We start from the raw sequence: 13,062 nt of genomic DNA on the forward strand, positions 1-13,062 counted from the left end.
AAAAATTATTCCTTCAGTTTATTCTTCCCCTGGATTTAGGAGTTATATTTCCTAGGATTCCTGATACATACTTTTAATAGAAATTTTTTCAGATAATAGTCAATGTCTTGACCTTGGGGGTTTTCATGTGTGTCTTTAAGTGTCTTTCTATGGATAATTTGGACTATATTTTTCCAGCTTTTTAAGTTGGTTCTTTGATATGTCCTTGTTCAATGTAAAAATGTGTCTGTCAGTGAACTTTGATAAACATGTTACCAAAAAAATTACTACTCTGTTTTGAAAGGTATTAAAGAATTCTAGCAGAATTGAAATTTAATTTGCTAAGTTTCATTCACTACATAGGCTCATTTTCTTAATAGAATCTTTCTTTTCCTACAGCTTCATTCAGATATGGACAGGGGTGATGGGTCTATCAAATACATTCTGTCAGGAGAAGGAGCCGGGATTGTGTTCACAATCGATGATACTACTGGAGACATCCATGCGATTCAGAGACTGGATCGGGAAGAAAGGGCCCAGTATACATTAAGAGCACAAGCCCTGGACAGGCGGACAGGCAGGCCTATGGAGCCTGAGTCAGAATTCATTATTAAAATCCAAGATATCAATGATAATGAGCCTAAATTCTTGGATGGACCCTATGTAGCCACCGTGCCAGAAATGTCTCCTGTAGGTAAGGTGATATTAAAGACTTACTGTCACAAATAACAACTGGCAAACAGACTACCTTTATTGCATGCACTGAGAATAAAGGATTATGCAAAACTCCTTATAAATTGTAAAGTAAAATTCAGAAAGTCAGTAAGACCAGATTATCACTTAAAGTTTAAACATGAAACTGCTTGGCTATGAGAATCAACTACAGTGTTAAATAAGCCTGGTTTTGTTATATGGTTCAGAAATTTTTTTTTAATTTGATGACTTTTTAAATCCATTTGGGAAAAAAAATTTAATAGCACAAAAGGAGCAAATGAAATAAAGCATGTGAGTTGCATGTAAAGATTCTATCAAAGGGCCATGGGACTGTCTTGTCTACTTATATGTTAATTCACACACACACACACACACACAAGAAGGTCCAATATACAGTGAATTAGTTATGAGATGTGACATGGAAACCCAAGGAACCAAAAGGAAGAAACTACTCTTCATTGAAATCCCACTCAATACTTCATAATTTGGTAATAAAGGCCACTGAGGATTATTGTCCCTTCTTCCCAGATGTGATTTTAACAAAGTTCCACTCTCTTTTTCTCAGGGACCTCAGTTATCCAGGTGACAGCAACCGACGCTGATGACCCAACATATGGGAACAGTGCCAGGGTAGTGTACAGTATTCTTCAGGGACAGCCATATTTTTCCGTGGACTCTAAAACAGGTACTATCCTACAACATGGGGTCAGAGAAGTGTGGCATGTTCCTTCAGTATTTCATTACTACCTACTATGGGATTAATTGCTTATAATCAATTCCTCAACCAATTAAGAGGAATTTATTAAGGACTTTTAAGGAATTTATTAAGGCACTGTGCTATGAGCTAGGGATACAAAGAAAAAGTTATGCAGTCTTAGAGTTAGAAGGAACCACAAAGGTCATAGCTAACCCACACCTTAATAAATAAATCCCTTCCACAGCATACCTGAGAAATAATCATCTACCTCGTACTTAAACAATCCCAGTGGAGAAAAACTCCCTACTTTATGAAGCAGTTCATTCAATTTTCTGACAATTCTAATTGTGAATCAAAATCTGTGTTCCTGTAACTTCTAAGCATGGGTCCTAGTTCTACTTTCTTAAACACTGGTGTCTCTCATGCTATGTGCAATTACAACCAAAGGTAACATTAGCTTTTTGGCTGCCGTATAACACTGTTCACTTATACTGAACTTGCAATTCATTAAGACCTCTCTGGACTTTTTTTTTTAACATAAATTGCTACTAAGCCATATCTCTGCCATTTTGTACTTACAAAAATTTTATCTCAATGTAAGTGCAGGAATCTCTAGAGATAAGAACATTTGGAACTAAGAGAACAGAGTAACATTGTATAAATAAGAACATGCACCACATAGGGTCATGTAAAAACTTGAATGGGACTAAAAGGCCCGTTTTCCCAGCAGTCTGCCACGGTCCATAAAATTCCTGCTATTAGAGTCATGACTTTGAGTATGAAAAAAGTAAAAAGATCATAGAATTTGGCATTAGAAGAGACCTGGGTTTCAGTTCCATCTCTGCCACTGAACAAATTGCTATGTGATTGTGGTCAAGTCACATCCTCTTTAAGTTTCAGTTTCCCCATCTATAAAATGGTTGTAATAAAACTTGCCCAACTTACGTCACAGAGTAAGGAAAGCACCATACAAATGGGAGTAGCTTTTGGTTTAGCTGTTAACTCTAAGAGGTTATTACCTAAATTACCTATTACCTAAGGTCACATGTTAACCCATTAAAAAAAATCACAAAAATTATTACATCATCTTTTTTCCTCCATCAAAGATAGTAAAACCACCATCTTGGACCCTGACATTACAATGACTGAAATGCTTACAGAGGGAAAACAAATGGCCTTAAAGAGAACAAAGATAGGAAAAATGCATATACATACAAATATATGTATGCATTCCATGCTGGAGGCAATGCAATTGGAAGGGCACTGAGGGATATAGTTACAAGATATTAAAGGTGTGGAATAATTCTCAGATCTTATTGATTTTTTTTAAAGTGACCAAGAACATAATCAATTATTGGCTTTTATGCCTATACAAAATGTTTATGAGGGCAATCTATATGAACTGAAGGCATTCTTTTATTTGCCTTTTCTCAGAAATGTTTTATTTTAAAGATGTATTTTTATTGCATATTCCAAATAATAATTATAACCAGGAACAGAGCTGTTAACTAGCAATTTTGGCACTGGAACAAGGAGTTTGAAAATACTCCAAACAACACAAAAATGTACCCCCAGACAAGCAGCATAAACCAGACCCCAATATCAGCTATGTAACTCATGATATGAAAATGAAGAAGAAAAAAAAATCATTAAAACAAGGTCAGTTGAGCTGGAGAGCCAATTATTTACAATAAATGCTTGTAACTGCTGTAAAAGTCCATGTTCAATTTTTTGATACCTTTTAAATTTCAGTGCTCTGACCCAAAGCCCAGCCAACCTACCCTAGTTACACCTCTGACTAGAAACCTGATTTTTCTTTTTTTTAATTTTTTAAATTTATTTTGATTTATCAACAATTACTTCCATAAGCTTTTGAATTTTAAATTTTTCTCCCCCTCCCTCCCCAAAACAGCATGTAATCTAATATAGGCTACACATATACATTCCTATTAAACATATTTTCATATTAGTCATGTTGTAAGGAAGAATTTGAACCAACAGGAGAAACCACCAGAAAGAGGAAACAAAATAAAACAGTAGAAAAAAATAGCAAATAGTATGCTTCAATCTGCATTCAAACTCCATAGTTCTTTCTTTGAATGTGGATAGCATTTTCCATCATGAGACCTTTAGAGATGTCTTAGAGCCTTGCATTGCTGAGAAGGGCTAAGTCTATCAGTGTTAGTTATCACACAACATAGCTGTTACTGTGTACAGTGTTTTCCTGGTTCTGCTCATTTCACCCAGGATCAGCCCATACAAGTTTTTCCAGGTTTTTCTGAAGTCCACTTGCTCATCACTTCCCATAGCACAATAGTATTCCATGACATTCATATACCACAACTTGTTCAGCCATTCTCCAACTGATGAGCATCCCCTCAATTTCCAATTCTTTGCCACCACAAAAAAGAGCTGCTATAAATATTTTTGTGCTTGTGGGTCTTTTTCCAATTTTTATGATCTCTTTATGATATAGCCCTAGAAGTGCTATTGCTGGGTCAAAGTGTATGCACATCTTTATAGCTTTTTGAGCATAGTTCCAAATTGTTCTCCAAAATGGTGGGATCATTTCATAACTCCACCAACAATGTGTTAGGGTTCCAATTTTCCCACATCTTCTCCAACATTGATCATTTTCCTATTTTATCATGTTGGCCAATCTGATAGGTGTGATGTGGTACCTCAGCCTCATTTCTAAAATATATAGAGAATTAAGTCAAATTTATAGAATACAAGTCATTCCCCAATTGATAAATGGTCAAATGATATGAACAGGCATTTCTAAGATGAATAAATTAAAGCCATCTATAGCCATATGAAAAAATGCTCTAAATCACTATTGACTAGAGAAGGCATTCTTGGTAAGAATATTAATAGGGAATTAGGAGGCTTTTACAATGATATTCAGTAAATAGAACACATTTTTATCACTTCACAGTTGGCTGAAAATATAGAGAATATAAAAGGCATAATATAAGGTATAGAGAATATAAGATCCCATTATCCTTATTGTTTATTGATCATGAAAAAGCATTCAACTCCATAGAATAAATGTCTATAAAAATAAGTTTCTTTTATAATAAGGTAGCTCCCATTCATATATCAAGATCATTCAAGATTCCTTTAAAGATATGTAATGCAGAAATAACCACATTCAATACATAAAAGCTGACCCAAAAGAACTAAAATAGGAAGATGATGGAAGCAATATGGAATAGAGTCCAGGTCAAAAAGAGATTCCTGGTGGACAATGAGGTCATGTACCTGTTTATATAATATTGTTTTGATTATATCTAGCCCTAAGACATTAGAGAGCCTCCTGGAGTTCTGTAATTACTCAAAAAAAATTGGCCCACCTATCCACACAGTAAAGATTAATTGAAGGAAGAATGTCAGTTGCTCAGATTTCACCATGAATCTGAATGGACACTCTCCATAGAGTTTATCCAACAGTATGTTATGTTAAGGACAGACAGACAGGAGGACAAGGAGCTGGGCTCCTTGAGCCCAGTTGATGAGGAAGAGAGTATACTGATTTGATTTATGAAAATTGCAAAGCACTTCGACTGAACCCAAGCTTGCTGCAATAACAATGGCCCATCCTGGCAATACAAATGACCCAGCATTATTATATTTCAGCAAGATCTGGAATACTACTGCTTCTGAATAATTGAGGATGAGCAATGTACAGTGAACAACAGCAGTGGGCATAAGCAGGTGCCAAAATATAACCAGTAAGGAACTCCTAAGATGAACAGGAGAACTGTATAATAGAAAAAGGAGATACACTGGTCACATGGCAAGAGCAAAGGGTATCAGATGGACAGCCAGAGCGTTCCTACACCATGTTCATCATATTGGGAAAAGATGAGGAAATCCTCTGGAACATTGATTTGAATACCTATAGAAAGCTTTTGGTCAGTATGGATGAGACTCATACAGCAGGGGCAGGCAAGAATGGCTGCAATCTGTATATTTGGAGGGAACTCCCAAATCAGTAAGTAATAGATCCATTTGAATACTTGAGCCAGCTCATTAACATCTTCATACTAGAAACACAGAATATTAGTCCTAGAAGAGACCTTAAAACCCATATAACCCAACACCTTGTTTTTAAGGTTGAGACCTATAGTTGTTAGGTAAGTTGGCCAGAGTCACACAACTAGTTAGTGGAAGGGCTCAGATCAGAACTCAGGTCTCTTGATTCCCAGACTGGTATACTTTCACACTACAGTATGTTAATAAAAAGTAAGAGCCTCCATAAGGGATGAGAGATCAGTTCTTGAATGGAGAAGAAAGGTTGGGAGCATGTGAACATGCTTCTGACAAAGAATGGAATAACACAACATGGAATCTCAAGGAAGGGGTGACAGACATACCATGAGAGTTCTGCTTACTTCAGAGGAGAATCATGCTTCTCTGCAAAAGGGAAGGTAGTGAGGATATCACAGGAAAACTTGATTTTATATTATTAATAAACTAATAGAAATTTGTTGTTTTCTTCCAAATCCTAAAGAGAAACTTTATTCACAATACACTGAAATGTGAGTGGAGGACACATTGAAAAGATGATGTTACTAAGTCCTCTATATCCTAAGAGAAACTACAAATTATTTTGACAGCTCCCAAGGGACATCTGTAAAGTCAAGGTCAAAAACAGACAAAGAACTTGCCCCAGGAGGGCAGACAGAACATTTAAAATGAAGAAATTCTATTTACTTCATTTTAGAAAGTTACCAATGTAATTCAAAAATATGAATGTTATATGAATCAAACAAGAAAATGTTTCCTTCCTTTTTCATATAAAAATACTATTTAGTCACAAATGAGATTGTAAATCTTAGAATGAATAAATCTTTCATCTTTCTTTCATGTCCATGCTTAGAACTTCAAATGAACAGAGAGAACATATTTCCCAATTGGCCACTGTTATATAATGGATCCATAGCAGGATCTAAACAACATACTCCAATGCATTACGATTTCAATCTCATTTCTTTCTTAAACGATGCCTATGTCATCCCATAGCTCATTTGCTGATGTTTGGAGAGATTTATCCACTATGCTTGTTAAAAATAAACAACTCACAGAGCATCCTTCATGTCTCAGGTTTACTGAACATAGTACACTGTGAGCTTGAAAGTAAACAGAAAAAAAAAAGCAAAGCAGGGATGACTAAAAACAAAACAAAAAGGGAAATTTCTCCCCAAACCCAGCCTCGCTTTCCTGTGGATTGAGGAAGTGGGAAGCAGAAAGGCAGAAAAGATTAAAGAAGAGGAGATGTTTACTACATTGGAAAAAGAGAAAAGGAATTTTCTAAACTTCCAAAGAGGAGTAGCTCTCTGATGCTCTTTTCTTATGACCAATATTCATTATCTTTGGTAAGTCAGAATAGGCAGTTAAGTGTTGGTTTCAGTTTACTGGGTCTATAAGAAAAGTACTGCTGCCACCTCGTGTTCCTTTTCAGTAATGTGACTGAAAGGAAAAGGTCTCGTTTGGAGCTAACTTTGCTGGAATATTTGGGACTAAGGTCAATGACACTTACTAATTGATGCTTCAGAACTCCAGTAATATGAGTAATCTCTATTTTGATTTAATGCTCACAACGCATGACCCAAGGACCATTTTTTTTTTCCAAACTGGAGTTGAGATTTATAATTTGCCTTCTTAAGAACAGATTTTTTGCTATCCTGCAGGTGTAATTAGGACAGCACTCATGAACATGGACAGAGAAGCAAAAGAATACTACGAAGTAATTATACAAGCCAAGGATATGGGAGGACAGCTTGGAGGATTGGCTGGGACAACCACCGTCAACATCACCCTCTCTGATGTCAATGATAATCCACCCCGATTTCCACAGAGTACGTATATATCAAATGTGCTTGTAGAGTCCATGTTAGCCAATGCTGGGATGAAATTGAGACCTCTTGGGAAATTTCAATAATTTTTTCTAGTCTCTCATTAAACTAAATAACTCCAAGACCTCATTTACTATCTTTATTTAGCAGCAAAGACATAGTCACAATACATAAAGCCCCTAACTTTCAACATATACCTGTTTATTCTACACAGGATGTTAAGATGTGTTTTCTTGTATAATTTTGCCGATCTAAATAAAATGCGGCAATGCTATATTTGTGATTTTGAAATATTATTTAGGAAACTTGAAAACAAGCCATAATTCTTGAGAGACAATATTATAGTGGAAATATCATAGTGTTTGAAATAAAATATAAGCTGCTTGAAAGCAGGGAATGTTTTCTGCTTATATCTTTGTATCCCCATTGACTATCACAGTTACATTCACAAATCAGATGATTAAGAAATGCTTATTGAGCTGACTTGAATTGAGTAGAAACCACACTTTCAGAGTTCAGATCCCCTCTGCTACTTATTCAGTAAAGACACTTAGCCAGTTCTCTAGACCTCAGTTTCCTAAAAATGAGGAAAGCAGACTAAATGATCTCCAAGATCCATTCCATTTCTAGATCCTATGCTTAGGTTTCCCTTCCAAATAATTTTGAAAAATTAGATACATATAAATTCTATCAGGTTTGGAAACTGTATCTTCTCCATCAATATTTCCCCATCAATGTTATCCTCTCAGCCACCACTCTCTTCTTCTAGACCTCAAGCATTAGAGCAAAATGTCAATCACTTCAGTCTTTGAATTATCATTCAATCAATATTCATCACGCACCATATTCCAGATACTATGGGGAATTCAAAGGTATATGAAAGAGACCCCTTACTCTCAAGAAGCTTGCAATCTACATGGGAAAGTGAAAGATGTACACATTTTAAAAAATCAAATAATTACAAGGCATTACATTATAATTGGCAAATCAATAATAAAGATCAAATATAATATAACATAATATGATATACCATGACATGATATGCCATAATATAACAGTATAATGTAAAATATATCATAACACATGACATAACAAAACATGTAATAATATATATATGATATGACATGATGTAACACACTATAATAATATAACATAATGTAATATATGCTATAGGCATTTAAATGGGGGATTACTCTTACCAGAAAGGTATAACTTGAATGGGGCTTGAAGAATAGGAAGGTAGGCATAGGGAGAAAGGACGTAGTTCCTGTGGGATGAAGCAATATTGAGTCAATCTATCTATCAATCAATCAACAGACCTTTATTAAGTTCCCACTATGTGCTAGGCATTTTGCTAGGTGCTGAGGATACAAAGACAGAAATGAAACAGTCCCTTCCCTCTAGAAGCTTACATTTTATTTGGGAGATGTATACATAAATGAGTACATACAAAATGAAACAAGGTAATTTTTGGTGGGATTAGTCAACAAGTATTCATTAAGCACTAATTACATGTCAAATACTCTGCTAAGCTCTGGGAATACAGAGGTGATACCTGGCATGGGGGTGGGGTTGGGGGGAGGTGATTGAGCCAGAGAGTACTAGAAGGGGAACTGCACAGAAATAGGCAAAACAAACTAGAATAAACTAGTCAATTTCCCATAAGGTTAGGGATAGATGGTGAAGAACCTTAAGTGCCAGGAGAAGGAATTTTGACTCGACCTTGTAGGCAATTATAAAACTTGGGATGTTTTACGAGGGTGTAATATGATGAAAGGGCTGTTTTAAAAAGATTTGTCTGAAAGCAGTTTGAATGAAGGATTAGAATGAAAAGCTAGAAATGAGAATATGAATGTAGAGACCATTGGGATACTCCAGGCATATGGTGATAAAGGCTTAGGCTAGGGAGATGGAGTGGGAAGAACAGAGAAGGGTTAATAGATCTTATCTTCTTGAATGGGAAAGGGGATGGGGACAAGGGTGAGAGAGGAATTAAAGATGACTGGAATGTATCAGACCTTGGTGAGTAGAATTATGGTACCAATAATGTATGTAGAGAAGCCATATAAAGGAAAAGATGATTTTGGGGAGAAAATGAATCTAGTTTGAGATGTATTGGCTTTGAGTTAAGGATACTTAGCATTCAAATAGAGATTCCTGAAAGACTGTTAAACATATGAACTAAGAGAGTTTGACAAAATGAAAATAAAGGGGGAAGGGGAGTCTTGGGGAGGGGACAAGCATGTATTAAGCACCTCACTATGTTTCAGTCCCTGTGCTAATAGCTTTACAAATATTATCTCACTGACATTTTCTCAAACAATGAAACTGTCAAAATATACATTGTCTGCAAGGACTGTTAAGAATCCAAACCAATGTGGGAGACAAATGCCATGAAACTATAGTAAAGGTATCTTATTATGCTGTAGTTATACGTCAGGGGAAATTCTGTCTCTAACAGCAGGCTGTCAACAAGCATTTCTTAAGAACTTACTATGTGACTGGCGCTATACTAAGAACTAAGGATACAAGCAAAATGAAAGACAGTTCCTGCCCTTAAGGAGTTATAAAAGTGGATGGTGGGGGAAGGTACCCACACTAGGGCATGACATTAAAGGTGAGAAAGTCAGAAGCACAGCCAGGACAGGAATGAAGGTCAACCTGCCTGGGCCCATCTGCAAAATGGAGGCACAGGGAGGAACTCACCAATGGGAGATGGGGGATAGCATGGCAAGAGGGATATTCCATGGTGAGAAGGCTACAAGAAAAATTGAATGTTGTAGGGCAAGGGTGGAGAACTTTGCAGCCTCAAGGCCACATGTGGCCTTCTAGGTCCTTGGGTGCGGCCTTTTGACAGAGTCCAAGTTTTAAAGAACAAATCCTTTTGTTAAGAGGATTTGTTCTGTGAAGTTTGTACTCAGGTCAAAGGACCTCACCTGAAGACCTTAGAGGGCCACATGTGGCCTTGAGGCTGCAGGTTCCCCCCCCGGACTACAGCAAGGCCAGTTTCCAGAGAAAAAGAGCTTACCTGGGAATGGGAAGCAGACCATCTGATAGCTTCCTATTTTGACCAATTATTCATGCTAAGTAGATACTAAGTCTAGTTTCTGTCTGGCAAAGGAGAACATGGCAGTGTCAGAGTTGTCTAGATTTTGATATCTTGGGGTCAAAGCCCTAGTTGCCTTGACCTCATTATGGCTTTGTTTGCCTCAGTTTCCTCATCTGTAAGATGAACTGGAGAAGGGAATGGCAAACCATTCCAGTATCTTTGCCACAAAAGTCCCAAATGGGGTCACGAAGAGTCAGATATGACTAAATAACAACAAAAAGTAAAGGGAATTTATGGTGTAAGGTAAGGCAATAATGAAGTAGAGGAAATGATGTTAAATGAAGAAAAATAAAACATCTGCAAGCTATTGAGAATGCAGGGGAAGAGGAGTTAATATGTGGGGGACACTGGGAAGCACATAGTCTTAAACCTCTTTTGTTGATTTCCATTTTGTTTTTTAATGGAATATAATCTGTAGTTTCATTCTGTCCATCTTTTCCATCAGTTATTTGACTTTCAAGAGAAGAATGGAGGGAATGACTGAAATACACAGGCAACTGTTACTAAATCTGTGATCCTTTGATCCCTTTCAGATGATGGAGATTGGGAGCAGGACTAACTTTGGTGTTATTGATCACTGTATTATGTTGTTCAGAATTGTTATATTTTAAAGGCCAGGTGCTAAAGTGCCTTGGGCATTGGACCTGGAGTCAGAAGACCCGAGCTGGAATCTGGCTTCAGACACTTATCAATTTTATGACCTTGAGCAAGTGACTTAAGTTCTCTGTGCCTCAGTTTCCTCATTTTTTTTTTTTGGTGAGGCAATTGGGGTTAAGTCACTTGCCAGGGTCACACAGCCAGTAAGTTTCTAAGGCTTGCTTTGAACTCATGTCTTCCTTACTCCAGGCCCATGACTCTGTCCCCTATGCCACTTAGCTGCCTCCCTTTACTTTACATCATTATTATTTAATCTTATGATTTGCTAAAGCCAAGTTCAAGTGGGCTCCAACTCCTTCAACACTATCTTCAATTATTTCTTCTACTCTAGTAACATTCTGATTTTTTTATGCCATTGTTGATGGGAATTATTTTTGTTTTCTGCTTTCAAAAATTCATGGCTACTCCCCGTAGGCTATTGATAAATAGCAAACTTACCATCCCACAGTTCACTAATTTTTATTTAACTGAATATCATGAAGTTAAATAAGTAGGAGCCCTTGTACTACCCTCATACTTTAATAGAATATGTGTTCAAATTATAATGTACATCTGAGTCAGTCAGTAAACATTTGTTTATTAACTACCCACTACCTGCCAAGAACCCATGACAATTGCTGAAAATATAAAGAAAGGCAAAAGACCGTCTGTGTCCTCAAGGAGCTCATAATCTAATGATTACATGTACATGTTTGTAGGCAGGAAACACTGGACTGGGCCTCAGGAATCCTGAATTCTCCTTAAAGCTTTGCCATCAACTGTGTGTGTGTAACCTTAAACCAGGCACCTGTTGGCACATCACAACTACCTTCCTTCCTAGGCAAGAATCAGCCTAAATTCTCATTATACAAGGCAATGTGTGGTTTCGTGCTGCCTCTTTCCCAAAACCATCTGAAATTCAGGGCCTCTGTATTCAGGCTTTGTTGTGATTTGGGAAATGCTTTAGGAGAAAGACGACATTCTTAGGAAAATGTGGTTGTATATTTTTCTTCATTATTTAGTTATGACTCACTAAATAATGAGGAATTGTTAACAATTTAGCTTCCTAGAGGTCAAATGTTTTCACAAAGATAAATATCCATGGACCTGGAAACAAAACAAGGTAGATTGGGATCTATGTCATGATGGAGAAAAGGATGGCATTACCTTGATGATAGATGAAGTCAAAGCCAGCAGGGGGCTACCAGATAATCCTCTCACAATGACAAGCACTGTTCTGTACTCAATGTTTTCAATTGACCTGATCCTGGAACACAGAGAAAAAGATACCCGAGACTTATTCCAAAGGTAGGCACCTTTATTAGGGTGCTATTGCATCAGTAATTCCATTTAGATTCTATTTCCATACCTCACCTGGAGCATGGGGAAATTCACTCCCTAGTGCTATTACTCCAGCATGCAAGGATTACATGCCCTTTAGCTCTGGGAGGGGGATCCCGTTCACCAGCATGCAGGGCCCACTGTTCTACCCAAAGAGGGGAGATGTAGCTGTGGATAATATCTGCAGAACAAACAAGTGGTTGCTTTTTAAGATCTATTCTATACTATCTTGAAGGCAGTTAATGAATTAGTTGATGATATATTGGCAAAGCTGTTTGAGGAGACACCTAAGTTTAATGGAAAGAAGTAAAAGACTGGCATATAACGATAATTCTTCCCAAGCCAAAAGCAACATTTGTGTTTTAAAAGGGGTGAGGCACATTCACTAGAATGAGGACTCTTTCCTGCACTGTTCTGCCTTGCTGATACAGCAAATTTATCTTGGATGGATTATGTGCATCTCATTTTTACAACTCTCGGTGTTTTGATTTGCTGTTGAGACTTACAGTGTTAGAGATAAAAGGGACCTTGGAGAGCATTAAGTCCAGCCCATCATTTTATAAATGAGGAACTGTGGCCCAAGGAATTTAAGACACAGGTACAAAGTCACTCCACTACTGAGGCACACTGATAGACTCTGATTCAGGCAACAAGTCCTTGAAGCTCAACCAGAAGCAACAAATAAGAAAATGTATGGAAAGTGTTTCATAAACCTTAAAGCACTA

At 37.0% G+C, this 13,062-nt stretch overlaps 1 protein-coding gene across 1 annotated transcript in view; it reads left to right on the forward strand.

Annotated features, from left to right (window-relative positions):
• CDH20 (cadherin 20) overlaps positions 1-13,062 on the forward strand; it is a 292,275-nt gene that overhangs the window by 233,593 nt on the left and 45,620 nt on the right. Inside the window, exons 4-6 of the mRNA XM_020995787.2 lie at positions 379-673; positions 1,259-1,378; positions 7,087-7,254. Coding sequence (XP_020851446.1) covers positions 379-673; positions 1,259-1,378; positions 7,087-7,254 — 583 coding nt within the window. The remainder of the gene's footprint in view (positions 1-378; positions 674-1,258; positions 1,379-7,086; positions 7,255-13,062) is intronic.

Source organism: Phascolarctos cinereus, unplaced genomic scaffold (assembly GCF_003287225.1).
Source record: "Phascolarctos cinereus isolate Bilbo 61053 unplaced genomic scaffold, phaCin_HiC Scaffold_4;HRSCAF=312, whole genome shotgun sequence".
NCBI classification, from domain to species: Eukaryota; Metazoa; Chordata; class Mammalia; order Diprotodontia; family Phascolarctidae; genus Phascolarctos; species Phascolarctos cinereus.